Consider the following 14,507-nt stretch of genomic DNA (forward strand, 5'->3'; position numbering starts at 1 on the left):
CAGACGCGAAATTTAACCAACAGGAAGAAGATGCTGTGATATGCGAATAATTAGCTTTTCAGAGCATTCACACAAGGTTGGCGCCGGTGGCGACACCTACGACGTGCTGACATGAGGAAAGTTTCCAACCAATTTCTCATACACAAACAGCAGTTGACCGGCGTTGACTGGTGAAACGTTAGGAGGAGAAATGCGTACCATCACAAATTCAAAATGGTTCAAATGGCTCTGAGCACTATGGGACTTGACATCTGAGGTCATCAGTCCCCTAGAATTTAGAACTACTTAAACCGAACTAACCTAAGGACATCACACACATCCATGCCCGAGGCAGGATTCGAACCTGCGACCGTAGCGGTCGCGCGGTTCCAGACTGGAGCGCCTAGAACCGCTCGGCCACACTGGCCGGCGCGTACCATCACGTTTCCGACTTTGATAAAGGTCGGATTGTAGCCTATCGCGATTGCGAATTATCGTATCGCGACATTGCTGGTCGCTTTGGTCGAGATCCAATGACTGTTAGAAGAATATGGAATCGGTGGGTTCAGGAGGGTAATACGGAACGCCGTGCTGGATCCCAACGGCCTCGTATCACTAGCAGTCGAGATGACAGCCATCTTATCCGCATGGCTGTAACGGATCGTGCAGCCATGTCACGATCGCTGAGTCAACAGATGGGGACGTTTGCAAGACGACAACCATCTACACGAACAGTTCGACGACGTTTGCAGCAACATGGACTATCAGTTCAGAGACCGTGGCTGCGGTTACCCTTGACGCTGCATCACAGACAGGAGCGCCTGCGATGGTGTACTCAACGACGAACCTGGGTGCACGAATGGCAAAACGTCATTTTATCGGATGAATTCAGGTTCTGTTTATAGCATCATGATGGTCGCATCCGTGTTTGGCGACATCGCGGTGAACGCACATTAGAAACCTGTATTCGTCATCGCCATACTGGCGTACCACCCGGCGTGATGGTATGGGGTGCCATTGCTTACACGTCTCGGTCACATCTTGTTCGCATTGACGGAACTTTGAACAGTGGACGTTACATTTCAGATGTGTTACGACCCCTGGCTCTACCCTTCATTCGATCCATGCGAAACCCTACATTTCACCAGGATAATGCACGGCCGCATTTTGCAGGTCCTGTACGGGCGTTTCTGGATACAGAAAATGTTCGACTGCTGCCCTGGCCAGCACATTCTCCAGATGTCTCACGAATTGAAAACGTCTGGTCAATGGTGGCCGAGCAACTGGCTCGTCACAATACGCCAGTCACTACTCTTGATGAACTGTGGTATCGTGTTGAAGCTGCATGGGCAGCTGTACCTGTACACACCATCCAAGCTCTTTTTGATTCAATGCTCATGCGTATCAAGGCCGTTAGATCCTGATTTCTCAGGATCTATGCACCCAAGTTGCGTGAAAATGTAATCAAATGTCAGTTCTAGTATAATATATTTGTCCAATGAATACCCGTTTATCATCTGCATTTCTTCTTGTTGTAGCAATTTTAATGGCCAGTAGTGTAATTAAAGTTGATTGTGAGGAACTTAACGTTTATTGCCGTCACATGACATTTTCATTTGGAAATCACACCAAAACGTTTAGAGATACACATTCACAGCTATACCGCTACAAGAGAGTAACATCGACATCTGATTGAATAATTCGGTCGCTCTGTGAATGAAACTGCACGGTCGCGAAATACGGCAACAGCGCAGCACGTGGGAGAGAGATTCTCACATGTCTGTAGTGCTGGGAAAGAGAGCCCGAGTTATTTGTCACACCAGGAACGTATGTGTGCGGCCCTGGGAACACGGGTGTTGTCATCTTGTAAGACTGAGTGCCCACAGCATAATCACCGTGAACGTGTACGAGAATAATGTTAAAGTAAAAATGTTCAAGGTAACCCGGATGACTGAGTCTAAGCCACGGTACAAAATGCAGCTCCCACAACATAGAGAAACGCTTCCCGCACGAATTACATTCTCTACACATCGCAGTTTGAATGCCCTCCTGCCCCCCCCCCCTCCCCCCTTTGCGAGGCCGACCGCATTCGTATTGTTGAAGAGGCGAAGGAAGTTATGGAACAGTTAGACGGGGAGACAAGTGTTCCTCGTCTTACAGGCAGACAAAGACACAGGGAAATCTGTGATCATAATGATGATGTTCTGACATATTGGAAAAGAACTGATTTTATTCCAACACTGGACCATGTTACGACTACATGAGAGAACGGTTTGCTAAAGAAAATATTTTTTCATTTAAAATTTAACATACTTTTATCGTCGCAACTACTGAAACATGACGGTAATGATGTGGCACATAAATTGAATCAGTGCTTAACTGAACTACCGTTGTTTGGAGAAAAATCACTCTTTGTGATTAAAAAGAGACTAATGGGAGAGATTTTTCAATACAAGCAAACGAGTATAAACGCCCTTAATGATCGTGATTATGTTATGCAAGCGTTGTTTGTTTGTCCTAGATCTGACTATCCTTACTTTGCACACGCTGTACAAAATATTTGCTTGTCTACCTGCACCTATTCCCACAGTAGAAAGGAGTTTTTCAACATTGCGCCATACAAAGACATGGCTGCGGTCGACAATGAAAGAGGATCGACTTAATGGCTCAGCTCTGCTCAACACTCACCCTGACACTGATTGTCCTATTGGCGATGTAATTAACCAATTTGCGAAGAAGAATAGGCGCATATAATGCATCATGTAAGGAAGAGAACAACAATTGTAACTCTTTTATATCATTAGACGGAATTGTCTTGTATATGTTTATAATCAGTTTAAACAAGATTTCCTTACACTTTGCATGTGATTTAGTAAAAGGTAGCTCAAGATATCTTTAGCGCCCCCTCCTTGAGGTTTTTCTGTATCCGCCACAGGGCCGGTTTAACCCGACTGTTACAATCGCTCAAAATAATCGGTTTCTAAAATAACCGGTTTTCGGTTTTTTATTCCTTTTACTTCCTGTAACATACGCAGAAATCGAACATGGCTGGAAAAATTTTGACTCCATCAGTTTCAAGATACTTGGAATCAAAATATTACATTAAATAACGAAATAGAAGAAAACATGGTCCGTCCACCGTTCGCTGCTTTGCGATAACTGGTTGAGTACCATTTTTTGAAACTCCCCTCAAAACTCATGACGGTCATACCACTATTTGGGCATTACGAACAGTCGGTGCTGAAGGGTGAAAACTGAGGGTGAAGAAGCCTATTTTTGATGTTAATGTGTCCGTTTTCAAAAGATGCAAGCGGGTGAAGGTATGTTATGTATGTGGTGTATTATATGTACTACGTATATCGGCCACTTTCAATTTTTATTGTAAGTTACGAATGAATCGTTAAGTTATAAGTTTTTTTCCGTATTTGATGTCGCAAGTTTCTTGTGGGTCCTCCGGTTTTTAATGTTTTAAAGCCAATGCACCACTGTAATTCATTAATACTGACTTCGTAAAATAATTCCATGTTAGGGTTGGCACCGTTGTGTAATACAAAATGATGCCCGCCGACAACGGTGAGAAACTACTGAACAGACCAGATGGATTGCATGTCCACGTGTGCCCTGTGATAGGCTACAAAAATGATAACAGGTATTTTACTGACTCAGCAACGCTCTATCAGTTCTTATGCCACGTGTTTGTTGCTCGTTTCTGTCGGCATTGTTGTTACAACAGCACTGATCGATTTTCCCATTTACTGTTACGACGCAATATTTCAGAGCACTGGAAATTTTTCGAATAAAAATGACTGTTTTTTTTTAAAAAAAGAAAAGGTTTAGTTAAAAACCAAAAATTTTAGCACTGCTGGTATGGTTAACTGAACTTCGTTTTTTCTACCTGGTGATAAAATTAAAAACTCCTGTTCCATCCGAGAGCAAATAAATACCGAAAGATACCGGTTATTCAGAACTAAAATACCGGTATCGGTTTCAGCCGGTCAGTTTTCGCATCCATGATGCCTCTGACATCAATAGCCGTTAAAGAGGCTCACATCTCCAGCTATCCACTGCATGCGGTTACCTTCGCGATGTTCGTTCGGACACTGGTTTGAGATGGATCTCCCACAGACCGCACCAGTTCGCACCGTTTTTGGTCAGTGACAGGGAGTGACACACGTACCCGGTCGCTGTCGGTTGCGACCTTCCTGCCCTCGGTGTTCTGACGGAGTGCTATGTGGCTGTGGTTCGTACACGATGTCCTGTCGACACATCGGACAGCCCACGTTGACAAGCCAACAATCTGGGCTACTCCTTTCGCGGTGTGGCTATGGGCAAGTCCAAACACGCTAGCTACGATCTGCCATTCTGTGACGCCTCCACGCGTACTCACCTCAGAGCGGTGATTCGCCGCGCGCACACACCACTGCACTGGTATGGCTTGCGCCACCGGTGGAGGATCACGTGACCAGTTCTAGAGCGTCGACAGCGCTCCAGAGCGATCGGTGTGCTTTTTTAAAGGGGCGACGGTCTTTCTGTACTGTGAGCTTGTTACAGAGTTTTGCATGCGACCCACAGTAAAGTATTCATTACGAAAATGTCAGAAATTTGGCACTGTCATCATACACTTTGGCGCATCAACACGAACCGATGACGCGCTCTTAAGTTTGCAGCTTCGCACGAGGGCCGCCTCCCATCGTAACCGGGACTAACGATACTCTCTAAAAAGAAGTGCAATTAGGACCTTTAAGCCGGCCGCTGTGGCCGAGCGGTTCTAGGCACTTCAGTCCCGAAACGCGCTGCTGCTACGGTCGCAGGTTCGAATCCTGTCCCGGGCATGGATGTGTGTGATGTCCTTAGGTTAGTTAGGTTTAAGTAGTTCTAAGTCTAGGAGACTGATGACCTCAGATGTTAAGTCCCATAGTGCTTAGAGCCATTTGAACCATTTGAGGACATTTAGCTGAGACCTCAACGTAGGGAGTGATGCACAAAAGTTCCAAATATCACTTGTAGTTCGCCTTGTCACGTTAACACGGACACGTTTGTAGTGAGTTGTGTTCATTATTAGGAGTAGTGCACACAGATTTATAATATCGACACTTAAGTTATATTCTTTATGTTGTGGAATGAAAAGTGCTCGAAAGTGTCTATTTTTAAAGTCATGGGACCCTTCCAAATGTCGTGTTGCACTTCCTTTAGCCCGACGTAGTGCAGCAACCCGACGTGGAATGGACTCAACAAGTGATTAGAAGTGTCCTGCAGAAATATGGAGCCACGCTGCATCTATAGCCGTCCATGAGTGAGAAAGTGTTGCCGGTGCAAGAATCGTGCACGAATGGACTCTTCACTATCTCCAGTAAATATTCCATGGGATACATGTCGGACGATCTGGGTGACCAAATCATTCCCTCGAACTGTCCAGAATGTTGTTGATAGGTGTCGTGAACAGCTGTGACCCAGTGACATGACATCTTTGTTTGGTAATATGATGTCCACGAATGGCTGCAGATGGTCTCCAAGTAGCCCAGCAAAACCTTTTCCAGTCAGTGATCCGTTACGTTGGACCAGAGGACGCAGTCTGTTGTGTCTAGACAAGACATTCTAGACACAGGGCGAGGAAGCCGAAAGGGCACGCGCTTAATTCACGCAGGCTTGCTTAGGTCTGAAACAGGATACGTAATGAATGCTATAAAGAAAAGTACGTAGATGCTGGAATACTTAACTTTAATCCATCATTTGTATACAGCATTCTTGATGATACAAGTGAGACTCTCTCCAGAAATGGTTAATGGCGCCTTGCTAGGTCGTAGCCATGGACTTAGCTGAAGGCTATTCTAACTGTCTCTCGGCTAATGAGAGAAAGGCTTCGTCAGTGTAGTCGCTAGTAAAGTCGTCGTACAACTGGGGACGAGTGCTAGTACGTCTCTCTAGACCTGCCGTGTGGTGGCGCTCGGTCTGCAATTACTGACAGTGGCGACACGCGGGTCCGACATGTACTAATGGACCGCGGCCGATTTAAAGCTACCACCTAGCAAGTGTGGTGTCTGGCGGTGACACCACACAGTCCATTCCATGTAAACACAGCCCACACCATTATGGAGGCACCAATGCCTCGGTCGGTGCCTTGTCGACAACTTGGCTCCACGGCTTCGTGGGCTCTGCACCACACTCGAACCCTACCATCAGCTCTTGACAACTGAAATCGTGACTTATCTGAACGTGCCACAGTTTTCGAGTCATCTACGGTCCAAATGATACGGTCATGACCCCCAGGAGAGGCCGCCAAATCTCAACGCACTGTCCCTGTAGATACGTTCGCCGTACGTCCCACATTCATTTCTGTAGCTATTTTACGCAGTGTTGCTTGTCTGTTAGCACTGACAACTCCACACAAACGTCGCTGCTCTCAGTCAGTAAGTGAAGGCCGTCGGCCACTGCGTAGCTGTGATGACAGGTAATGCCTGAAATTTGGTATTCCCGACACACTCTTGACACTGGGCAAATCTGAGCACTGAATTCCCTAACGATTTTCGAAATGGAATACCCCATGCGTCTAGCTCCAACTACCATAGCGCGTACAAAGCCTGTCAATTCCCGTCGTGTGGCCGTAACCACATGGGAAAACTTTTCACATTAATCAACTGAGCACAAATGACAGTTCCGCCAATGCGCTGCCCTTTCGTACTTTGTGTACGCGTCACTACCGCCATCTGTATTTGTGCGTATCGCTATCCCCTGACTTTCGTCACCTCACTGTTAAGCTAACCTTGTCGCAACAGCGTATGACCGGTAACACACTGAATGAGTAACTATCTATTGCCAGGTGCCGGTGTTGTGTTGTATTGATGAGAAACTTGTTTTACGAACGACTGACGTGTCGATGTCCTGCAGATAACTCCTATGTTGCTTTGGCCGGTATTACACTATCAAATTTCTTTGTCCAATATCTTTGTCCAATATCTTTGTCAAAGATATTTGATAGTGTAATAGGGACTTTGTCAAATGTCGTCCAATATTTGATCAAATCTAGGGCCTCGCTGTATATTTGATCAAAGAAACCGCTTGTCTTGTGTTCACTGCAATGTGACATGTTACCACATGGAGCGCTAGCATCGCTGCAGCGTTGTGTCATCTGTAGTGTTTTTATAAACATTGGCCGTAAATACAATTAATGTGCGCCGACAACTACGAAATTAATAGAGATGTATGAAGCTGGTGGGGAGCTTTACAACGTGAGGCACCCTGAATACAAAAATAGATTAAGGAGATTGGAGACCTGACCTGACCTAACCTGACATAACCCTCTCCTGCAGCAAGGAATCGGAGTTTTACAGTGAGACTGTCTTCTGAAGATGTAGCAGTTTTTAAGTGAATATTGTGCTTTGTGATATGAGGATACACTTCATTAAGCACATACAGAAATGTATGCTCATCCATTCTTAAGTAATTGGTGTATGACTTGACGTCTTCCACTGTAAGCTCATGTAACAAGTTTTGTTGAATGCTTTTATCGTAAAACCCACGGCTTCACCCAGATTAGATTACTTTTTCGTTCCATAGATCCGTGCTGAGGAGAGCCTCGTGGATGTGGAACATGTCGATTTTTTTTTAAGCTGAAATAACAATACTAATAGTATGAATAAATACATCATTTGTTTCTATTAAAAATTTCGCCAATGGAGTAGAAGGAGTTAGCCAGTACTAAGTCTTTCAGGCTCCTTTTAAACTGATCTTTATTTCTAACTAAATTTTTTATGTTTCCTGGCAAATTATTGAAGATGAGTGTTGCTGAGTAGTGGACCCCTTTTTGAACTAAAGTAAGTGCTTTTAAGTCCTTGTGCAGATCATTTGTGTTCCTGGTATTGTATGTATGAACTGAGTTGTTTGTTGGAAAAAGAGATGTATTATTTACGACAAATTTCATTAAGAAGTAAATATACTGAGAGGCAGTAGTTAGTATACCCAGTTCTTTGAAGAGGTTTCTGCAGGAGGTCCGTGAATTTACTCTACAAATAATACGTATTACACGCTTTTCGACCTTGAAAACTTGTTTGACTTCAAGATTTACCCCAAAATATTATCCCTTATGACATTATGGAATGAAAGTATGCAAGCTTTTTCATTTTTATGTTGCCTATGTCTGCTAACACTCGAATTGCAAATACAGATTTGTTAAGGCCTTTCTGCAGTTCTGTGGTGTGCTCCTCCCAACTGAATTTATTATCAAGTTGTAATCCCAGAACTTTTAAGACTGTCAACCTCGTATGTATGATTCCATTTTTTCCCCCACTTCTTTTCCGCATGTGCACACAATGCAATTGGAGTACGTAGAACTGCTGCGGTTAATAACAAGTTGTTGTCAGCCATCTTGAACTTTGACGAAAACTTTGATGACAGTGTAATACCCCCTCTAGCGCTACGTCAAAGATCTTTGTCAAATATGTTGGACGGAATACTGGATCACATCTTTGATCAAATCTTTGACAAAGAAATTTGATAGTGTAATACCGGCCTTTACAACTTTACAGGGTTTGGTGCTATTGTGCAGCAGTACCCCTGCCTGCAGCTGCCAGACGTATCGCCGGGGCCGCTTGCGAGTCGCGAGTCACTGCTAACTTTTTTGCCAGCACCAACGCCGAGTCATCAAGTTTGTCTTGCGGCGCCACCACACCAAACTCGCCGCGCAGCGCACAGACCGGGCGGCTTTTAACGGCGCCCGCTGCGCGAGTGCGTGCGGAGACGGGCAGCACTGTTCCAGTAGAATAGAACACGGAACTCTGAGGATCGCAAGTGATACTTGCACAATTGTTTGCCATCAAACGAAGGGGACAAGAATCTAAAATACGTCTTTATTGGGTGACACCAGTGCTGAAAAGTCAAAAGATATGTGGTGAAAATAACGTCGTAATTGATCGGTAGTGATCGGAAAGATATCAGTTATAAAGATTCGCTGATGACTTTGCTATCCTCAGTGAAAGAGGGGAAGACACGTTGGACATGCTGAGTGGAATGAAAAGTTCAGTGAGTACAGAATACTGATTGAGAGTAAATCGGGACTATTTTTGCTGGAAAGAGCAGATAAGCAGTTTTTAACATCCCACTTGGAAAATGAGTTGATATCTGCAGCTACATCTACACGAGTGCCCTGCAATTCGTAATTAAGTGCCTCGCAGAGGGTATGTTCCAGTATGATGGACGTGGAGGAATTATTGGAAAAGTTTAAACAGATTGTAAACCGCTCCCTGGAGAAGTATGTGCCGAGTGAATGGATTCATGACGAAAAATACCCACCGTGGTTAATAACAAAATTCAGAAAACACCGACGAAGCACCCTCGGTTCAAAAAAAATAACGCGGGAATGTAGACAAGGAAAAGATACTAGAAATTCGTACGTCTATAAAATGATCGATGCACGAGACGTACAACTTCCACCGTCATACTGAACATATGAATTTCGCGTTTAAGGAATCGTTCACGCTGGAGGATACCGCCAGTATACCGCCATTTGACCAATAGTACAGACTCCCTCGTGGAGGACATAGTAACAGGCATCTCTGCCGTAGAGAAACAAGTGAAAGAGTTGAAAAGAAACAAGTCCACAGGTCCGGATGCAAAGTCACTTAGTTTCACAGAGAGTAGTCTTCGGTATTGGCCCCTTACTTAGCTTGCACTTATCGAGAATCTCTTGCCCAGCGGAAAGTCGCAAGCGATTGGAAAAAATCGCAGGTCATTCCTGTGTATAGGATGGGTGAAAGACCTTTTCGTCCTCACTGCAGGGAAAATGACAGATATATCGGCGATTTGTATGCGTTCCGATGAACTTGATTGCTTCTGAACGATTAAGGACTTTTCAGAAGAGTAAGGAGTTAAAAATAAGAGAGGCTTTTTTTGAAGCTTTGAATCACCATTTCCCAGGTGAACAGCACATTAAACATAAAATGAACTGTGCATTGAAGCCGCGCGGGGTATGGGTGTGCGTGTTGTCCTTAGCCTAAGTTAGATTAAGTAGTGTGTAGGCTTACGGTCCGATGACCTTATCGGTTTGGTCCCATAAGACCTTACCACAAATGTCGTTGTCGTGCCAGGCCCTTGAAGGGCCGCGAGGTCGGCTCTAGTCCGCCGCCGGCAGTGGACGGTGAAGCTCAGACAGTGCCAGCCACTCGTGCTGGCGAAACGTCAGAGAAACGGTCAAAGAGACATCGGCCGAAGAACACGAGACAAGAGCCAACAGGCGGTTTGTCAGCAAGTGGCCACTGAAGCCTTGAAATTGTGTATTTGAATGTATGCCTGAGCGGAATTGCGGCACAGTTCAAAGGACTGTAAAATACCACGTCGCTACTACATGCACGGTGACAGTTATTCAATATACGAAATAAAATAGTCATCATTTCTGAACGGTCTGAGTTAGGACGTTCAAATTGGACGGTTGGCCGCAGGGCATGATGGGAATTAGTATGCGCTGTATGGTTTGGTTTAGCGACGAGCATTTGCACGGATTCGTCAATAAGCAAAATCGCCGCATTTGGAGGAGTGAGAATCCGCATTTCGCGATCGAGAAGTGTCTTCACCCCTCAATGTGTGGCTGTGTCCAGTCACGGAACGCTCGGTGCGATATTCCTTGGCGACTACCGACCGGTCCGTGAAGGTTCTGAAAGATGATTTCATCCTTGAAAGACGATTTGATCCCCACTATCCAAAGTGACCCCTATTTCGACAAGATGTGGTTCGTGCAAGACGGAGCTCGACCCCATCGAAGCAGGAGAGTGTTTGATGTCCTGGAGGAGGACTTTGGGGACCGCACTGTGGCTCTGGGGTATCCAGAGGCCACTGGAATGGGCCTCGATTGGCCGCCATATTCTCCGGATCTGAACACATGCGACTTCTTTTCGTGGGGCTCTCTTAAAGACAAGGCGTACAGCGATAACCCCAAAACCATCGCTCAGCTGAAAACAGCCGTTCAGGATGACATCGACAGCATCGATGTTCCGACACTTACGTGGGTCATGCACAGTTTCGCTATTCGTCTGCTCCACATCATCGCCAATGATGACAGGCATATCGGACATGTCATACCCTAAATCCGAACATCTCTAGTGACCAGAAGTTTGGAAGGTAGGAGACGTGATACTGGCAGAAGTAAAGCTGTGAGGACCGGGCGTGAGTCGTGCTTCGGTAGCTCAGATGGTAGAGCACTTCCCCGCGAAAGGCAAAGGTCCCGAGTTCGAGTCTCGGTAGGGCACACAGTTTTAATCTGCCAGGAAGTTTCATATCAGCGCACACTCCTCGGCAGAGTGAAAATCTCATTCTGGAAACATCTCCCAGGCTGTGGCCAAGCCATGTCTCCGCAATATCCTTTCTTTCAGGAGTGCTAGTTCTGCAAGTTTCGCAGGAGAGCTTCTGTAAAGTTTGGAAGGTAGGAGACGAGATACTGGCAGAAGTAAAGCTGTGAGGACCGGGCGTGAGTCGTGCTTCGGTAGCTCAGATGGTAGAACACTTGCCCGCAAAAGGCAAAGGTCCTGAGTTCGAGTCTCGGTCGGGCACACAGTTTTAATCTGCCAGAAAGTTTCATCTCTAGTGACATTTACACGTTGAATAAAGTGCGTGCACGCCGTAGTCCGTAACTAATTTCCCTTTTTCTCGTATAATTAAGTAATTGTCTCCCTGTATATGTGCCAAACAGGATTCTGAACTTACGTCTGAACAAACAATAAATATTCCAACAGACTTTATAGCGAACCTGCCATGGAAAGCCAACTTTCACCCATACAGCCTAATACGTGTCTTAACTGTCTCGTATCTGCGAAAATGTGAACCAGTACTACTCACCTCACTGAAACTGAAATTTAACTTTAAAAGTCTTTGATCTTTTTATTTTAAACTTAACTTACTTTCAAAACTATTGCCTTAATTTTCCAAACTGCGTTTTTAAGTAAATGAGCATTATTTGAAATCACTGTCATTCTTATCCAAATAATTCTTTCCGTGAATGCTGCAGCAAAAACATACAACATAAACAAACCAGGAGTCCATGACGAAAATACTCATTAAAAAGAGTCACACGTATCGGAAAGAATAACAAACGCATGTCTAGGGAAAAGGTGAAATGATCGTACTCTAGGGAAAAGGTGAAATGATTGTATGAAGTCCTAGAAGGAAGAGAAATGAAATGGCAGCAGGTAATAAGTGAAGACAATAATTGTCATTTATGTGACACCCACTGTTCGACAAGAACCCGCTTGACACTTTCCCATGTATTACGGCCTCCAGCTATTCACATACTGCATGTTTCGTAATGTCAGCAAAATACTGTTCATAAGGTGGTCGTCATCAGTAACATGGCGACTTTCCCGTATCTCGTGGAATGCACGAGAGAACTACTTCAGTCCGTCCGTCATAAACCCGCCTGGCTACATGAGCTATCCCACCTAAAACCGTTTCATTTTTATTGCAGGCTTCCACTGTAGTCTGTACACTGATGCAGTTTATTTATTCTTCTCTTTACTGCCTGTGATTACCAACACGAATCTCTCCGTTTTCATGCGGTTGTCGTATAAAAACTCAATGACTCATGGTCAAAAGACAAAACTGATATTACAGACCCACTGTACCCTCTGCCTTTGCCACATGTTACGCGTTTGATTTTGGGAACACTGTTTTGTTTAGGAAAAGCAGTGCACACCATATTTAGTCTTCCGTTTACTTCATTTCCTGAGCGTCTGGTTGTTGTCTTCAACCACCCTAAACACATAAAGTAGTCAACTGCTTCTATGATTTCACTGCTAATTTGCAGCATTTTCTTTTCAATGTCTTAACAGAATATTGTTATAGCCAATTTACTATTTGTTTTTCAGACGCATTTTGAAACTTCCGCTGTTACTCGTGCGTTGCTTCATTCGCTGGAGGAGGAACAGAAGTTTGTTTTCTCGGGTGAACGTCAAGCATACAATTTTCCAATACGAGAATTTACCTAAACATGTAGGGAGAAATAAATGGTTCAAATGGCTCTGAGCACTATGGGACTTTAAATCTGAGGTCATCAGTCCCCTAGAACTTAGAACTACTTAAATCTAACTAACCTAAGGACATCACACACATCCATGCCCGAGGCAGGATTCGAACCTGCGACCGTAGCGGTCGAGCGGTTCCAGACTGAAGCGCCTAGAACCGCTCGGCCACAGCGGCCGGCCATGTAGGGAGAGATTCAGAGGGATCCCCCATCACATTACCTCACCTGTAACGCATCAGATCATGAAGAGTCACCTCCAACTGCCTGTTATACTACGAAATTATCTTCTGGCAGAAAGCGGGAATGGATAATATGCAAGACTGAGCTTACTTCTGTCGTAGAAGACAGAAATACAATTAAAGTTTTCCATCCTTCTCTTAGTCTTGGACTACAATTCTGTTTTCCGATGTAAACATATTGAACGAACTGTTTGCAACTTCAAGTAGAAAACACACTTAACTCGAATAAACACATTATGAATCTAAAAATGTCACTAAGTCATACTACATCGAAAATGAAATTGCTAGCTTCAATACACACCAGTCGTGTATTTGTTTCTGGATACAAGCATTCCCTCAATGTGCTCAATGTAAACACAGAACACGTAAGAGTTGTTCTGCTGTCACAATGGAATATTATCTTTGAAAAGGACATGCTGTATTTGAATTCAGACGATGAAGTTCTATGTTGTGGAAGAGAACGATAACCCAATATTGGAAGGCTGTGGAAAAATAATGAAACGCATGTGGGAAGCAGTTCCTCCACGGGATAAAAACGTTATAGTGCGTATATTCCGTTCGCAAGAAGCTGCAGGTAGAGCACAGGAAATGAGACGCTTTCTTACCTTCATTTTCCAGGTCTCGCCGACTGAATCCAAGCGAAGCTAACACGCCGTCAGCAACTGAACGCGTGTAATTTGGTATTGGACAGCACGGCCTTCAGTCGGCCAGTGTATCAGTTAAAGATATCTGTGTGTCTGTGTGTGCCGGTATGCCTCAGGGTCGCACGCGCATGCGCAGCAAGTGTTGGGACGGAAAGTACCTGACCAATCGTGTCGCTAGCGCGTGAGATCGGTCAATTAGCGCTCACTTCACACCTACAGCCAGTGTCTCTTCTGCCCAGCTCATTCTGCCGACTGACGTTCAGGCCGCTGTCACTGGACACGTGCAAGGAGTACAACTTTCAGGTGACGCACGCACCGTTTCTAAGAATAGCTGCCACCTCCCGTCTTCAGCGATTTCGTGGAACGTCCGCGCTCCGCTGTTCCGTGAACACTTATTACGTCTGCGCTCACTTTGTGTGGTGGGAAGCTGCGGACTAAGCACGTGTATGCTCAGCCAATAACAGCCTGTCTGCCGGCGACCTTCCGCGAGCAGGCTCCTCCTCGTCTGTGTAAAGTTTACTCTCTCTCTCTCTCTCTCTCTCTCTCTCTCTCTCTCTCTGTGTGTGTGTGTGTGTGTGTGTGTGTGTGTGTGTGTGTGTCACGCCTAATCGTACTACAGGCGCCCGCGGCTATCATACTAAGTGC

General features: G+C 45.0%; 1 protein-coding gene across 1 annotated transcript in view; it reads right to left on the reverse strand.

The window, feature by feature from the left end:
- LOC126100345 (UDP-glucosyltransferase 2-like) overlaps window positions 1-14,232 on the reverse strand; it is a 70,207-nt gene extending 55,975 nt beyond the window's left edge. The window contains exon 1 of the mRNA XM_049910957.1: window positions 13,824-14,232. Coding sequence (XP_049766914.1) covers window positions 13,824-13,829 — 6 coding nt within the window. The 5' untranslated portion in view covers window positions 13,830-14,232. The remainder of the gene's footprint in view (window positions 1-13,823) is intronic.
- Window positions 14,233-14,507: the final 275 nt, after the last annotated feature.

Source organism: Schistocerca cancellata, chromosome 9, assembly GCF_023864275.1.
Source record: "Schistocerca cancellata isolate TAMUIC-IGC-003103 chromosome 9, iqSchCanc2.1, whole genome shotgun sequence".
NCBI classification, from domain to species: Eukaryota; Metazoa; Arthropoda; class Insecta; order Orthoptera; family Acrididae; genus Schistocerca; species Schistocerca cancellata.